The 17337-nt window shown below is 43.6% G+C and overlaps 1 protein-coding gene across 3 annotated transcripts in view; it reads left to right on the forward strand.

Moving 5' to 3' along the window:
- The window catches only part of UXS1 (UDP-glucuronate decarboxylase 1), a 110299-nt gene that overhangs the window by 43852 nt on the left and 49110 nt on the right, over positions 1-17337 (forward strand). For all 3 annotated transcript variants that reach the window (XM_004704327.2, XM_045283908.1, XM_004704328.2), the window contains exons 5-6: positions 5117-5177; positions 13018-13198. In XM_004704327.2, coding sequence (XP_004704384.1) covers positions 5117-5177; positions 13018-13198 — 242 coding nt within the window. The remainder of the gene's footprint in view (positions 1-5116; positions 5178-13017; positions 13199-17337) is intronic.

Consider the following 17337-nt stretch of genomic DNA (forward strand, 5'->3'; position numbering starts at 1 on the left):
GTTTTGAGAAACGATGTATAAATGCGCTTTACACAATTGATGTGTGTATGGATTGGGATAGCAGTTGTATGAGCCCCTAATAAAATGTTAAAAAAGAGAAAAGAAAAAAAAAAGAAACTGGGTTCCCATGTTCTTAGACCTGATTTTTCTGTTCTTCGCTTTGTCAGTCGTGGAGACTCATAGACTCACCGGGTATGGGGTCATTCTTTCCCAGTCACGTGTGTGTTCAAAAAATCAGGCTTCCGGCCCTGGAAGTTTTTTCCTTTGAGAACCTTTGGGAAACTTGTATGGCCAGAGGAACAGTTGGGTCTTCAGACGTTTTAAGAAAGGAAAACAGAAGTATTTGTTAAAGTTTATGTAATTTTCTCCCTCTTGACTTTGATGAGGTCAGATATTTCATATTAGCACCGTATGAGTCGTTATTGAGGGTTGGATAAAAAGGCCAAAGCAAAGCGGGTTTTCTTCTTTTAATTTTGGTATTTTCTTTCAACCCTCCAAGGGGAAAATAGAATGGAGAGGATTTCATTGAGCAGAATGGGTATACTCATTTTCTCCTTGTCTTCAACTGAGTGAGCTGGCAGGCTATTAATTTCAATTTGCATGGGAGTAAAGGTTAGCAGTTATTTTGAACACATCTTACTGGGTAGCACAAGGCTGTTTCTTGTGCTATAGAGTTTTCTTGTCATAGTATGATACTGAAACGATGCTGCATTTAACACTGGCGAGGTATCCTTGTGGCTTAGTGGGTGCAGCTGATGCCGGCGGGCTCAGCCTTTCAAACTCATGCAGCACTCTGAGGAGGAACAGTGAGACTGTCTGCCCCACTAAGAGACCCACAGGAGCAGTTCATAAACACTCTGCCCCCCACGGTTACTATGAGTCAGAATCAACTTGATGGCAGTGGGTTTTTTACACAAGTGACGTTTACATTTCATTGGCTAGGAGCCTACAGTAAGACTGGCATTTGAAAGAGTTCAGTGAAAAACTTAAATAGATAGGTGTTGATATAGATTTTATGTTGGTCAAAAAAATCTGCCCACCTGTAATAATTTTCTGTAGACGATACTTGTTTGACTCGTTTGTTTAGGAAAAGAATAGTGAATCAAGTATCTTCTCTAAGGAGATGGCTTACATAATATTAGGTGATTCCCATTGATCTTTTTGTGCTCTTGTTTTTAAACCAGAAAGAGAAACACAAGTACAAATTTAACCTTAAAGAGTTTGCCAGTAATTCACTCTTGTCAAGCACGGAGAGGAGGCGTTGCCTGTGGGGTCTCCTCGGGCACTTCTTCCTCAGATGGTGGGTGGGTCTTCCCACCGTCTGGTGACTGATGAGGCAGAGCGAAAGGATTTACTTAGAACCTCAAACACTGACTTGATGAAAAAGTCGTTTTTAGGGGGGGGGGAGTAGAATTTAGAACCCTAATTTTATTTTTCCATCTGATTCTGTGAGACAAGACTGGAACCGAAATGCTGTTTCCTCGATGTACTTGTCAGTTTGAGCAACTCGGCCTCTTTTAAATAAATAATGATATTTTTGAGAGTTAAAGCCTCCCGGGGAGGCAGGGGGATGAGAATAGGAGCTAACTCTTACTAGGTGTAGGTGTTTGTCTTTTTTGAGCCGTGCAGTTGTTTTGGAATGAGTGGGGATGGTTACCTAATAGAGTAGATAGACCACAAGCCAGTGGAGTGCATACATTCGTCTTCAATAGAAAATTTTGTAGTATCTGGCATATCTCAATAAAGATACATATTTTTAAAAAATTTTTACATGGAGATGAAATGAGGCACAGCACCTCTTAGAAAGCAGGATAAGTAGATTTTACATGTGGCCCTTTCCCCTTTCTTACTCCACTCCCCATTTCTGACTACTTTATTACATGTCAGCCTCCTCTGGCTCTGTATCTTTAAATGGCCTTGCAATAGACAAGGATACTGATCCTCTTAAGTGAAAGTATTTCCTACCTGTCCTACTGAACAGTAAGAGGAGAGTCTGTAGTAGCATAAAATAATTCACAAAGGATGAACTTTGGGGGGTGCTCGTATGAAAGATTCATGATTAATTTCTCTGATGCGCCTGCTTGCTGGCACGCTGAGGGGGAGCATTGCCCCTCTCGCGCCTGATGCTGTCTCCTCAGTGCTGCCCTTGAAGGCTATTGGCAGTTGCTATTGACTTGATTCCGAATCCTGGTGACCCCAAGTGTACAGAGGTAGAAGTGCTCCCTGGGGTCATAAAGGCTGTGCCCTTTTGGAAATAGATTGCCAGACCTTTCCAATGTGGCACCGCTAGTGGCTGCAGACCACCAGCCTTTGACACGTTGCCACCAACTGGGGACTCCTCACATAGAATATTTGCTCAGCAGAAAGTTCTTTAATTATTGAAGGATTAGGCAAGCCCACGAGTCAGGTAAGAGTTTTAAGCTCCTTTAAGTGTTAAAGTAGGCCTGCCCCTCTTGGTTGCCTCACAGAGCCTAACCCTGTGGGGATGCTCAGTAACTCCGAGTGGCCAAGACCATCTTACTGAATTCCTGGGCTCTTGTCCTCTCTGACTGCTAGGAAGGCCAATGGTTTGCATTGAATACTAAGGCAAGATGGACCGTTGCAGGAGCTTTGCTCAGCACCTATACCACTTTGTGTGAGGGGGCTGTGCATTTTAGTGGTAACAGAAGAATGAGGATTAAAAAAGAGAGCTTTTAGTAATACCTATGAAACCTTTAACGGTTGCTACAATTTACAGATAAACAGAGCCATAAGCCAGATGTTACTTTTTCTAAGTGGAAAGCTTTAGCGTGCCGTTATTTATCAATCCACCCGACGCCAGAACCACGGGCGCCAGACGGTGTGCTTCTGCTGGAGCTTTTCTTTGAAGTATGTTTAAAGCAGCAACAGCTTGTTTTCTTGTGGGATATGTAAAATCGCAACTCACTGACACCGAGTTGATGCCGACTCACAGTGACCCTGTAGGACAAGGTAGAACTGCCCCCTTTGGGTTTCTGAGACTAGAACTGTCCATGGGAGTAGAAAGTCTCCTCTTTCTCCCTTGGGATGGCTGAGAGTTTCGAATTGCTGACCTTGTGGTTAGCAGCCCAGTGTGTAACACCTCGCTACCAGGGCTCCTGTATACAATTTAATATACAATATAACTATAAAATTTAATAATCTATATTATAGATGAGAGGCTCTTAAATTTATTTGGCCTTTTGAGAAAGTAGATGAAACATGTACAAGATAGCTTTTCGATTTTTCTTCTCTTCCATGCCCCTCACTTGCACCCAAGGATACTACTGCCTCCCCCTCCCCCCTCCCCGATTACTCCAGGGGCCACCAGGGAGCGGCCAGTATTGCCCACTTTGGGAAAGCAGTGCTATAGATTATCGAAAACTTTGTTTCTCTCAAACTTCCCCAGTGATTGAAAAAAAAGGCGATGACTCTGGAAGCATAATTATGCTAATGAGCAGGAGCAGCTCATTTGGAAGAGGGTCTGACTGGAAGGAAAGAGACAATTTAGTGGTACCATATATCTGGGAATGAAACTTCTCGAGTTCAGGCTAGGTTCGTGGCTGGGGTGGGCTCAAAGACCAGTGAGTGGTCAACTGGAACAAGTGTGAGGTTATGCATGCTGGAAACACCGAGTGACGTTGGCATCTCCCGGCTGCACAAGTAGACGGAGTTGACAAGAACAGTGCTGCTTTGCACACAGGGGATCTGCCAGGCTCCCTCCAGGCCACCAGCCTCCCAGGCACAAAGGCAGAACCTACTTCCCAGCAGCACTGATCATGTCCGGTCAGCAAGTTCCCTGGCGAAGACTGGGCACTCCTGCATCCTCACCAGCCTGCGATACAGTCGATGTTCCCCTGGCTCCCTTCACAAAGAAGGAAGTTGTGAGGTTCATAGAGCTGTTAGGTATCTTGCTCAAGGGTCACAGAGCTAACAAGCGGGAGGCCTCCAGTCACCCATTCCCTCAGGCTCCCCCACCTGCTTACCTGTTTTTCTAGTCTGCAGGGGTGACTGGATCTTGTAAGAATGTGGAAGAAGCTCTTAATAGGGGAATTAACTCCTAGCCAAAGAAAACACTTCCATCCCAACCCAACCATTCCATGCTTCCAGTCTTCCGGATGAGGGGAAAGTACTGTTCCAGAGTCTTCTCTGTGTCCTACTGTGTCCAGTTCAGCAGACTGTAAGGAAATGCCCACAGTGTCCTTGCATTGTGTTTAGAGTGGGAACAGGGTGAAGGCAGAGACCAGGTGCCGCCTGGCCCAGCACTTAATCTAGATAAAATCATACCGATTAAACAGAGCCCTCTGATGTTAAAGGGTTTTTGTTTCGGAGCAGACCAAGTTAGGGATGGCTGTTTCCAGTGTTCCATTATGAACTCATTTAACATTGTATGTCCTTGTTATGTGGAAGATGAGGCTTTCTACTCCTGTAAAGATTTATAGTCTCAAGGACCCACAGGGCCAAATGATTCAACTCCATCCAGAGGGTCTCTATGTGGCACCATTGACTCTATGTCAAAGATTTTTTTTAAAAAACTTTTTATGCTAGTTACAACTTCCTACTTCTGGAAAACCAGTGGCCTGGAGACCTTTGATCCTTTTCGAGGGGCTCAGAGCATTGAAAGACAAAAAGGCTTAGGGTAAGTTCAAAGAAGACCATGAGATGCAGCAGGCTGAGGCCAAATGGTTTGGCACAGGTACATGGTTCAGGAGGGGGCAGGGTGTGATGGAATGTGAAACATGCCCAGAAACAGGCAAAGACACCTGGTTCATGGTTTCCTTTCTTACTCTTGCAAGATATACAGTCCGGCATTGGAGCTGAGACCCCTTGTCACCGCCCCACAATAGCATCTTGAGAATTGCCTATCTCTCTCCTTGCGGCCTGTGGACTGAACTGGTGGAGTTGCTACAGCCTCAGCTTTTCCTGGGTAGAATCTCAAGTCATAACCTGAACCCGAAGCCGGTCACTAGCACTTGGTCCAGGGCGGCCACCAGGGCACTCGCGTGTAGAGGAAGGAATGAGGACTAACCCTTCACTGTCTGGCATTGGTATTGATGGTTGGTCAAGATTGGACTCACATGAGATGTCTGACTTTTTAAAAATTCTCTTATTTACACAGCTTCACCCAGAAATACCCTCCTGTGAAATTTTTATCAGAAAAGGACCGTAAGCGAATTTTGGTAAGTTTACACACCTAATTAGATTTGTCTTGTTATAGAAATGATTTTTTTTTTTTTTGGTGTTGCATGCAATTCACGTACCATTAACATTCACCCCTCTATAGTGTTTTCCGGTATTTTTACAAAATGGTACAACAGCACTACAATCTGGTACCTGCACATACATTTTCCTCACCCTTAACAGTCACTCCTTGCTGTCTGCTGCCCAGCTCTTAGAAACCACTGATGGCCTTGACCTCCGGACTTTTCTACTCTAGCTATCTTGTGTAAATAAAATCATGTAAAATGTGGTCTTTTATGGCTGGCCCTTTTATTTTATTATTTTTTGCCTCTTTTTTTCTTTTCTTTGTAATTTTTGTTAATTAGGTGAAGATTTAGAGAGCAGGTCATCCATTTTCTCTTCAACAATTCCTACAGTGTTCGTTTCATCTCATTCCTGGCAGTCTGCTCCGTGCGCCAATCACGTATGCCCCCTCCTTCCCGGTCTGCTTCCTTTCCTCGCCTGTCTGACATTTGTCTTTGGGTGTGCCTGGCTGCTTCTTTTTCTTTAAATTTTATTTATTGCTGTGTTTCCTTTTTATTTGTTTGTTTTTAATCATTTTATTGGGGCTCATACAGCTCATCATGTCAGAGCATGCATCAGTACTTCACTCCTTTTATGGTTAAGACTTCTGCACTTGGGTATGTACCACCTCTTGTGTAGTTTTGAATTGGTGGACAATTGGGACTGTTTCTGTGTTTTGGTTCATATGCTGTGAGTGTACATGCACACGTTTAATGTGGATGGATGTTCTCATCTTGGCGGGGGTGAGGAGGCGTGTGTACCTCGGATTGGAAATACTGCATCATGTGGTAACCATGTGTTTTATTCCTTGCGGAAGCGTGAAACCTTTTCAAAGCAGGGGTATGCAAACTTTTCAGCTTCACACAACACTTTGAGTGAACACACTACACTTGATAATAGTCTTTCTTGTTAAATATCAGTGTACGTTCACCATTTAACTGCTGGGTAGCAAAGCGTGCACAGACATTGACACCTTTTGTTCTTTTCTCTGTAATGATGGCTCTATTGAGACGTAATTCGCACACCATACAATTCCGCCATCTAAAGTATGGGATATGTTGGTTCTGTTTTCATATGCTTACAGAGTTGGGGACCAATTTTGGAACAATTTCGTCACTCTGAGAAAAAGAAAGCAAAAGGCACAAACACTTAAGCAATCAGCCTTCACTGGCCCCCACACTGTCTACACCCCAGTGACAGGGAAGCACACTCTGCTTTGGGTCTGTGCAGAGTCGCTAGGGTGCGTTTGTCACAGAGCACGGGCCCTGCAATAGATGGAGGCTGGTAACTGACTCCTTTCCCTTCGCACGTTTGCAAGCTTTATCCACATTAGTACTTTTATTCCAAAATAATGCCCCGTTGTATTTTTCTTTGTCACATTTTATCCATTTGTCAAAGTGGCCATACAGTAAGTATGAAGGACCCCGGATAATGTGGCGGGCTGCATGTTGAGCTGCTAGCTGCAAGGTTGGCAGTGTAAGCCCACCTGCTACTTGCTGGGAGAAAGCTGAGACGGCTTGCTTTCCTCTAAAGCTTCACAGTCTCGGAAACCCTGTGGAGCAGTTGTACTCTGTTCCGTAGGCTGGCTATGGTCAGAGTCCACTCAGTGACATGGGTTAGTAACTGTAGGTATAATCTGAGGAATTGCCAGGCTTTCGCTAGAGCAACAACATGATTTTACATGGTCACCAGCAGTATGTGAAGCTTCCAATTTCTCCATAGCTTCACCAACACTTATCTATCTTTTAATTCCAGCCTTTTTAGCAGGTGTGAATTAGCATCTTCATTTGATGTCCATTTCCTTGGTGGCTAATGCTGTCAACTATGTGCTTATTGACTATTTGTATATCTTATTTGGGAAAATGTTTGTTCGAATATTTAATCCACCTTTCAATTGCTTTGCTTTTCTTATGTTGAATTGTAAGTGTTCTCTATATGCTTTTTAGATCCAAGTCCCTTATCCAATATGGTTGGCACATATTTCCTTTCATTCTTTGTTGTCCTTTTACTCTCTTGCTAGTGAGTCTTGAAGCAGAGGCATTTTTAATGTTAATGAAGTCTCCTTTTCTGTTGTGTATGTTTGGTATTTAAGAGATCATTGCCCGATCCAAGCCCACAGAGATGAGTGTCTATGTTTTCTTCTAAGAATTTTATGTTGTTTTTTTGAAGGATCATTTTATTAGGGGCTCTTAGGTTTTAGTCTTGTATTTAGATGTACAGTCCATTTTTTTTTTAGTTGGTGTTTTATATGATGCAAGGTAGCATTCAAACCTAATTCATTTCCATTTGGATACCCAGTTCCAGACTCCTTTGTTGAAAAGACTAATCTTTTCCCCATTGAATTGTCTTGACAGTTTTGCCAAAATCAGTTGCTCACACGTGTAGGTATTTTCTAGACTTGCTATTTCACTGGCCTATATGTGTACCCTTATGTTGGTCTCACATAGTCTTGATTACAGTGACTTCTTAGTATGATTCTCAATTACTCTATCAACGTTATCTTGGCTATACTGTATGCCTTGCATTTGCATGTGAATGTTAGATGAGTTTGTCAATTTCTGCAAAAGGCAAGAGGGGGGTTGATAGGGACAATGACATATTTGCTTGTAAATTGATCTGGAGAGTATTGCTATCCTAACAGTTTTCCATCCAGGAGTCTGAGATAGCTTTTCATTTATTTTTATTTTCTATTTTGTTTCAGCAATATTTTTTGGTAATTTCCAATTTAAACTTAGTCAAAAGCTGAGTTCTTAAGAGCAGCATACCAGTAACGCTTGTGTTTGTGTGTATATGTTCAGAAGTCACTATCAAAGAAATGGCTCATACAACTAAGTTCCAAGTCCATGGGTCAGGTTTCAGGCTACAGGCTTCTCTTGACTCCAGTAGTTTCAGGGACTGATGAACCCTTGATCAGGAGGTCTGACCGTGGGCTTCTGGTGGTAGAGGGGAGTGAATCCAAAGTGTCACTAGCATTGGTTCTAAGGAATCGGTACTTTTTCCAGTAGATATTTGATGGCTTTTCTTGCAGTTTATGGTACTTCCAGTATTCTTTGTCAACACTCTTTAAGATTGTATTAATCTTGTTTGTTATAACCCTGGTGAACACATTGGTCAGCTGTAATAGTTTCTTATGGGTTTTTTTAATGGCATTTTACAAGTCATTTGCAAATAGAGGCATTTTAACTTTTTCCTATCCAATATGTATGTGCTCCCCTGCACCCCACCATTTACTTGCCTAGCTGTGCTGACTAGCACCTTTAGTACAATATTGAGTAGGAAGGACAAGAGTAGACATCCCGGTTCTAGTTCCTAATCTTAGGGGAAAACCGCTGCGAACATTAAATACGGGGTCACTGGCTTCTGCATAGTTGCTCTTCATCAGGTAAAGGAAGTTCTCTTGTATTCCTGGTTTGCTGAGTGTTGTTTGCATGAAGGGCTGTTCAGTTTTGTTAAATGCTTTTTCTTTGTCGATTGAGTTAGTGACTTTCTTGAGTAAACTTGCCCACATTTGCTGCATGCCGAGACTTTACCTGGTTTGCTTTTTTGTTTCGTTTTCAAATATTTGCCACCAATCCTACATGTTTTGCTTGGAGAACAGGGGCGTGGAGCAACTGACACTGCTATTCTACAAGAAATGTGTTTATCGGCATCCTTGATAGACATGTCTGAATGATCAGTACACAAGGCGGGTCTTTTTTTTTTTTTTGCTTGTTTCTTTTCATCATCATCATTATCTTCATCCTGGTTTTAAGACAGTAATATTGTTCTTCTAGTGGTATAATCATTGATTTCTCCACACAATCTTCCCTTTCTTCTGTAATTTATGTACTTGGGCATTATTGGGAAATATATTGATGTTGCTAGCAGCAGAGAAAAGTTTATTTTTCAGAGCAAGGGTATGCAAATTTTTCTGCTTCACCCAACACTTTGGATAAACACACTACACTTGTTAATCGTCTTTCTTATTAAATATCAGTATAAGTTCACCATTTAACTGCTGGGCAGCAAAATGCACAAACTGTAGTTTTGAGATGGCTTGCATAAATCACACCCTGAGTAGACTCTGATGTCTGTTATGTTTGCATCAGTATATCCCAATTCAGGGGTTATTTGCACGAGTATATCCCAATTTAGGGGTCATCCATGTGTATGCCAGGGGTCCTCAAACTATGGCCCGCCGAGGACATTTATCTGCCCGCCAGGTGTTTTTGCTGCCACTGCCTGTCCCGCTTAGCAGCCGACTCGTCCAGTGTGCATAGGAATTTGATCATACTTTTTTTTTTAAACTATAGTCCGGCCCTCCAACAGTCTGAGGGACAGTGAACTGGCCCCCTGTTTAAAAGGTTGGAGGACCCCTGGTGTGTGCACTTGGGCATAATTGGGAAATATATTGATGTCACTAGCACCAGAGGAAAGTTCGTTTTTAAATGGTCTTTGCTGCCACGTGTTAGATGGTTTTTGATGGCCTATGCAGGTATATGAACTTCGCAGAGTCTATGAGGTCTCTTGGTACAGGTTCTTGTGCGATGGTAGTCCTATTGAGTCTGAATGCTATGGAATTTTATTTCACTTTACCCTTGACTAAGGAGTCCTGGTGGCATAGTGGGTTACGCCTTAGACTACTAACTACAAGGTCAGCAGTTTGAACCCATCAGCTGCTCTGCGGGAGACAGATGAGGCTGTCTGCTTCTGTAAAGATTTACAAGCTTAGAAACCCACAGGGGCAGTCCAGTAGGGCTGCTATGAGTGAGGATTGTGCCAGTGACAGTGAGGTTTGGTTGGTTGGTTGCAAATGGACTTGGTGTTTTTCAGTCACCTGACAGCTCAGAATTTAAGCCACACTGTAGTCATTTGGTGCCTGCCTTTGGCAGATGAATATGTTGTTGCTAAAACTTAGAGCTTTGTCAGTAGTTGTTGAAGCCTCCACATAAAGAGGTTTGTTAGAAAATACGGTTCTTTTCCCTCATTTGCTGAGCAGCCACCAGTTTACACCGTGTTAGCTGCCCATTAGCTCACACAGGACCAAGAAGTAAAACTCTTAGTGTAGTGAACTCTTGCAGGTTTGTGGATTCTTCTACTCCATAGTTAAGTCTTCTCGTCTAGGATCTTAAAGGCATTGTTGTTGTTGGATGCCTTCTAGGCGGCTCTGATGCAGTGACCCCAGGAACAACATAAGGACATGCCTCCTGGCCCTGCCCAGCCTCGCAGTTGCAGCGATACTTGAGCCCACTGTTGCAGCCACTCTTGTCTGTCCATCTTGCTGAGCCCTTTATTCTTTTCCAATAACCCTCTCCTCTACCCAGCAGGAGGCCCTTTTCCAGGGACTTGGTCTCCCCCAAGAAGCTTGGTGGCATCGTAGCTACTTAGGCTGCAATCTGCAAGAACAACACTTCTAAACCTCCAACCCATCCACGGATGAAAGACAGGGCTTTTTACTCCCGTAAAGAGTTAGGTTCTACCCTACCCTCTCGGGTTGCCGTGAGTCAGTATCGACTAGATGGCAGTGGGGGCTTTCCTTTTGGTCTCCCTTGATCTTATGCCCAAAGTGTATCAGATGGAGTGTCTCCATCTCAGAGAGATTTGTTTGTTCTTCTGGCATGAAGCCCCGAACCTGAAAGCCAGTGCAGGTTTGAGCCACCCACCTTGCCTTGCTAGCAATCCAGCACTTAACCAGCAGCGCCACCAGAGGGTCTGCTTGTATTGGGTGACTTGATTTTCTAAGGGAGGTTTGTAAATGCTACGCTTCCTTTACTTTTGTCTCTAACCCGCATTTACAATGCTTGCTTAATGGCCTGAAATTGATTAGGAGAAAAATTTTATAACCATCCAGCCATGTTACATAAATCTCCCAAGTATTTCAGATAGAAGGGAATTACTCAACAAAAACAATTCAGTGCATTTTAATCAAGATGAAGGTGTGCTCTCAACAATTTTATGCTGCTACTAAAACTAGCGAACTGTTGGCAGCAATCATGTATAATTCAGCTCCCTGCACTTCTGCTAGCTCTGAGCTGTCAGCTAGGTGTTTCGGGTATAGTGATAAAGTGCCCCAGAACATCTTATTTTAAGAAACATTTGCATATCGCTATAGGGGTACATGAAAAGTGGTTAAATGTCTAGTTAAAAGGATAAGCTTTCTGATTAAAAAACCAGAGCAGTTGGAAGAAAGCAGTTACATGAAGGGTAAAATAAAATATCGCCCCACCTCCCCCAAGTTAAGATCTAATAGTAAGCCAAATGGAAATCAGTTATTTTTATGGAAATTCTTTTTTCCCCTCCTAGTTATTGTTCAGTATACAGATAAAGTGTAGGAGTCTAACACTAAAACACGAGCTAGCAAATTGACGGGCAGTGAGACGAATATGTAATTAGGAAATTGTAGTAGGTTGATTCTGTCATTACGAGTCGTCATGGGATCCTGCTAAGAAAGCTCAGCCCCACTGGGTGTCAGAGGCTTCCAAAGCTTGTCGACAAGTGCAGTGAGACAGGGATGGGATCTTCCCACAAACTCGTTGGAGAGCCCTGTTATCTCCAAAGCAAGAGGCATTTGAAAAATCTCAAACCCACTGCTGTCAAGGTTATTACAACTCATAGCAAGCCTGCAGGACACAGTAGAACGGCCCCAGAGGGTGTCCAACGCAGTGCATCTTTATGAAAGCGGGCAGCCTCTTTCTCCTGTGGAGCGGGCTGGCAGGTAGGTGTGAGTCATTGAGCTTGCAGTGAGCAGCCCCGTGTCTAACTTAACTTCTGCACCTTTTCAATGATGGTCAGATGACACCAGTGCAGTTAAGATCAGCAGGACTTACTTTCTCAGCCCGTCACGTGCTGAGTCATGATGTTAATATGTTCATCAAAACCAAACCACGCTCACTGTCATCAAGTCGATCCCAATTCATAGGTGACTCTTAATAGGGTTTCAGAGACGGTTCAGGGGACCTCAAAGTACAGCCCGCGGGCCACATGCGGCCCACCGAGGACATTTATCCGGCCCACCAGGTATTTTTGCCTCCGTTGACTGTCCTGCTTAGCAGCCAACTCATCCAGTGTGCATAGGAATTTGTTCATCGTTTTTTTTTTTTTTTAAACTATAGTCCTGCCCTCCAACAGGTCTGAGGGACAGTGAACTGGCCCCCTGTTTAAAAAGTTTGAGGACCCCTGCTGTAAATCTTTATGGGAGCAGAGAGCCTCATCTTTCTCCTGAGGAGTGACTGGTGGTTTTGAACTGCTCCTCTTTCAGGTAGCTGCTCAACACCGAACCTATAGTGCCACTAAGGATGGGGTGTATTAGATTTTGATAATGCGAAGAAGCCATAATGGAGAGTAGGATAGGAAAGACAATAAAGGCTCACTTTTCAAGATGGTGTTTCCTATGGGAATTCTTCTCTGTCCTAATCCCACTGCCCTTCCCCCAAAAGTACTTCTGTAGGGTTGATGCTCTGGGGGAGATCGAAGTGGCCATCTGCTTCCATACATACTTTTAGTTCTGGAAACCCTATATGGATGAGTGCTACTCTGCCCCAGGGAGGTCTGAGTAGAAATCACGTGATACCAGTGGGTTTATTTTGGTTGTTGTATTAGAACTTTGGAGATGCTGTAACTTGCTCTGAAATAAGAATAAAGATACTGTTTTTTTGAATCCTAACCGGCTTTTCCTTTACCTACCCTCCAGTGTCAGTGTGGCTGCACCCAACCTGTAACTCTGAAGTCAGCCTTCATCTCATCCTCTTGTGTTGTTTTTCTCTCTCGGACTGTTTTGCACACACTGCCCCATTGCAGATCACCGGGGGTGCAGGCTTTGTGGGTTCCCATCTAACCGACAAACTCATGATGGACGGCCACGAGGTGACGGTGGTGGACAACTTCTTCACGGGCAGGAAGAGGAACGTGGAGCACTGGATCGGCCACGAAAACTTTGAGCTCATTAACCACGACGTTGTAGAGCCCCTGTACATTGAAGGTGAGTGAACACACCTGCTGTGTTTCTCAAAACCATGCATTATGATGATTTGGAACTTTGCTGGGTGGCCTGCCCGAGCAGCTGGGTTCTCGGAGGTAAGCGATTTGAATCAACCGCACGCACTGTCACGCTGTGTCTTATTTTTGAAATGGCCTTCCTGTATTCGATGCACTCTCCTAGTTTCTGGAAGAAGTAATGGCTCTAAAGTCTAAAAGGAGCTCTGGAGGCATAGTGAGCTACATGGTGGGCTTCTAACCACAAGGTCAGCACTTCGAAACCATCAGTGGCTCCAGGGGAGAAAGATGGTGTTTTCTCCTCCTGGAGAGATTTACAGCCTTGGAAACCCACAGGGGCAGTTCTATGCCCTAGAGAGTTGCTATGAGTCAGAATTGACTTGACAGCAGTGAATTTATATGTTTTTGGTAAATATTTTACCTTCACTGTTAACATGGCACCTCTGAATTTGAAATCCATGGATCCATTGAGGTAGCACTTGAGGTAGTACTCCTCTCTAGCCTGCCCACTTGCAGCTCCCCGAGAGAAAGATGTGGTAGTCAGCTTCCATAACGATGGCGGCCTAAGCTGAATGGAACTATGTTTCCCTTCCCACAGGAGCCCTGGGGGACTTTCTACTCCCATAAACAGTTGCAACCTCGGAATCCCATAGGGGGTTGCTAAGAGTCAGCATTGACTCTAGCAGTGAGAGAGAGTCCCATGGGTCCCATAGCCAATGTAAATGCAGAACGGGGCATGGGATTTCACATTAAACTTTGTAAAGCCTTGTAAAAACGTTGTCACTTTGAAGGAATTACAAATGGAAGGGCTTGGCCTTTAAACGCTCTTGTTTTTCCATAGATTGTGGAAAGAACCAATGGGAACTACTGCCAGGTTAGTGGGTGCCTAGGGTCACACAGGGGCCCCAGTGTCACAGTGATAGCAGCCCTGGGCGACAAATCTACTCTGGATGGAAAGGTGTGGCAGTCTGGCAACCCCGTGGGGCAGACCCGCTTTCTCATCACTCGCTGCCACGGAGTCAATTCCTACGCGTCACAACCCCACAGGACAGGGTAGAACTGCCCTTGTGGGTTTCTGAGACTGTCACTCTTTACAGGAGTTGAAAGCCTCATCTTTCTCCCGTGGAGCATCTGGTACTTTCAAAGTGCTGACCCTTATGTTACCAACCAGCATGTAACCACTGCACCAGCACGGCTCAGGTTGCCTTTTCAGGTAGGGCCACTATGAGATGGAATTAGGCTTACACAGATTTTGCATTTATTTCGGTTTAAACCTGACCATAGCCCTGAGAGTTAAGTGCCTAAAGTTACAGTGCTGTTTAGTGGCAGAGTAGAACACAGTCTTAGCTTTTTAGATTCCAAAGCTATTATAATATACTGGCCTCTCCTCCTGTATTCAGTCTTTTCCCATTTTTATCACATGATGAATATTTTTCCTATGTCATTTGAAAGGTGTCAGAAAGGACCAATTTAATGGTGATAGTTTATTGTATGAAGTTTATTTAATCATCCTTATTTTAAATTCTGTAGAGTTTTAATATAAATGTCTGTGTGAATTTTATTTCCTTAGTAAAAGAAGCTCAATTAGGAACCAGATACTAATATGACTGCTTCACTGTTTGGTGATTTCTGCTTCACTTTGTCATCAGTAGCAAATGAACATTATTATCCTTAAAAACTCATGAAAATGCTGTGCCTATTTGATAGAAAACCAGTGTTGTAATGTACTTCCCCTCCATTACTTAAAAAATGCTTGATTTTTCTAACAGATTGAGTTACAAAAGAAATCCAATTCATTTATTTTCTTTACGAAAAAAATTTAAAATTTGTGTTCGATGTGAGTTTTTTATAACATGCTAATCATTTGGCATGTGCTTAGCATGCCCCATCATCTACTGTTACCCTTTTAATTTCATTGAAGTTTAATAATTTTTATATAGTTTTAAAATTTATTTTTTTAAAAAAAAAAATTTTATTGGGGGCTCTTACAGCCTTTATAACATTTCATACATCAATTATATCGAGCTTATTTGTACACATGTTGCCATCATCATTTTCTAAACACTTACTTTCTGTTTGAGCCCTTGGTATTAGTTCCTCCCGACCCCACCTCCACCTTGTAACCCCTCGATAAATTAGAAATTATTATTATTTTCTTATATAGTCAGATCTGTTCATTTTCCCCACTGCTGCTGTTGTTCTTTTACGCCATAACCTTCCCAAGAGTAGATAAGGATGTAGTCAGCCAGTGTCTTTTGTTCTTTCTGTATTACTTTTTTAACACTTAAATATTTAATCTACCTGACATGTATTTTAAAGTTCACTTTCTCACTGCCATCAAGTCACTTCTGACTGATGGAGACCCTGCATAACAGAGTAGAATTGCTCCATTGGGTCTTTGGAACCTTAAATCTTTGTGGGAGCAGGCAGCCTCTTCTTTCTCCTGTGGAACAGCTGATGAGTTTGAACCACTGACCTTGTGATTAGTAGTCCGATGTTTACCCAGCAGTGCTACCAAGACCCCTATTTGGGGATTAGGTTGTAATTTTGTAAGATGCTCTTATAAGTTGAAGTGAAATGTTTAGATACGAATCATCCTGCTCTCAATTCTAAAGATGTGTCCCCCAGGCACCCCTCACCCAGTTATTAGTCAAAGACTAGTCTAGGTGTTGCTGTGTGTTGGCTGATGGAATTATGGGTGTAAATCAACAGAATTTAAGAAGCAGAGATGATCTAGGATGGTTGCATGCAGTCACGTGGGCCTTTACAGGCGAGGGTGGGGGAGCGTTCTGGAGATGCCACAGGAGATGATGGAAAGATGAGGTGAGAGGGGGGACAGCTGTGTCTGTTAAAGGAGGCCATGAGCTAGAGATGGCAAGCACCCTCGAGAAGTGGAGTGCTGTGGGAGGGATGGTTGGTGCCAGAATAGGGCACAGAAGGATGGAAGGTGAAGGGAGGCATGTCTGTCTGACCTTTGCCTTGGGCCCGTGTGGCATCTGCTTCTCCTTCTCCATTGTGTAGCTGGAGGAAGTCAGGCATGCCGCTCATGTCAGGGCCTCAGCTCGGAGTGGTAAGTAACCACAAGAGTGTTCGTCCTGGGAAAGCATGAGACATTTCTCCACCTGCACAGTTGAAAGTTCGTCTCTTAAGCTTTCTCCTTCAGTGGTGTTCTCTGCCTTAGGGGTGAGTTCTTCCGTATACTGATTGTTCGCTCCCCTTCTCCTCGGGCCCAGCCCTCCCATGCTTTTGCTCATTCCGCCCTCGCCATGGGCACATGACTGTACTTCCTTAGCGGACAGGTGTGTCATTTGATTCTCTGTGGCAGTGCAAGATGAGCTGTTCCTTAAGACAAAAATGTGTGTCTAGTGAGATGAGCTTAGCTTGCCTCCCCTTTCGACTGTGTCACAAGGAGTGGTGTCATTTAGTGTCCAGTCGGCGCCGTGCGGTGGTAGTGACAGTGCACTCCCTGGCCAGGGTTGACAGCCTGTGCTTGTGCAGGATGAGGTTGCCATATGGCGGGCACTGTTCTCGCAGCCGTGAGCACCGTTATGTGTCCTACTTACGTGATTAAGTCGTTTGCTCCTCTTCCTGCTAAATGGAAAATTAACCCCCTCGAAGTATTTAACAAAGAACATACACCTGCACGTCTTCCAAATACCTTTATTTTTTAATGTCATTTTTCCTAATAAAAGAAACTTGATCTCATGTTTTGAAGCTTTGAGAAATACTTTGTGGGGCTTATTTTGGTTTCTCTCTTGTTGCCTCACAAACTGGATGAATGCAGCAACAATGGTGGCATTCATTTGGAAGCTTCATTAATTTTCTTTCATAGATTAGCTCCTTTTGTTTATAGCGTACAGCCATTGTGTTCTGTAAGCAGAGGTATCAGCCACATTATTCTGACTCACATTTCTAATGGGCAACTGCTATTGTTTGGACTCAGAATGGGGTGGTAGAATTAAAATGGAAGAGGGGGTTGCACTGTCTTGAGGCTCAGGATTAACAATCGGGCATGCAGGACTGTCATGTAGTGAGGAATTATAAAACTCTTAAAAGGAGAGGAGTTATTGGTGGGAGGGGGGAGAACCATAGGGGTTCCCTGGAAGGTCTGTAGTGGGGGGGGGG

Source organism: Echinops telfairi, unplaced genomic scaffold (genome assembly GCF_000313985.2).
Source record: "Echinops telfairi isolate 266 unplaced genomic scaffold, ASM31398v2 ScPeMD7_7467;HRSCAF=8505_1, whole genome shotgun sequence".
In the NCBI taxonomy this organism is placed as follows: domain Eukaryota; kingdom Metazoa; phylum Chordata; class Mammalia; order Afrosoricida; family Tenrecidae; genus Echinops; species Echinops telfairi.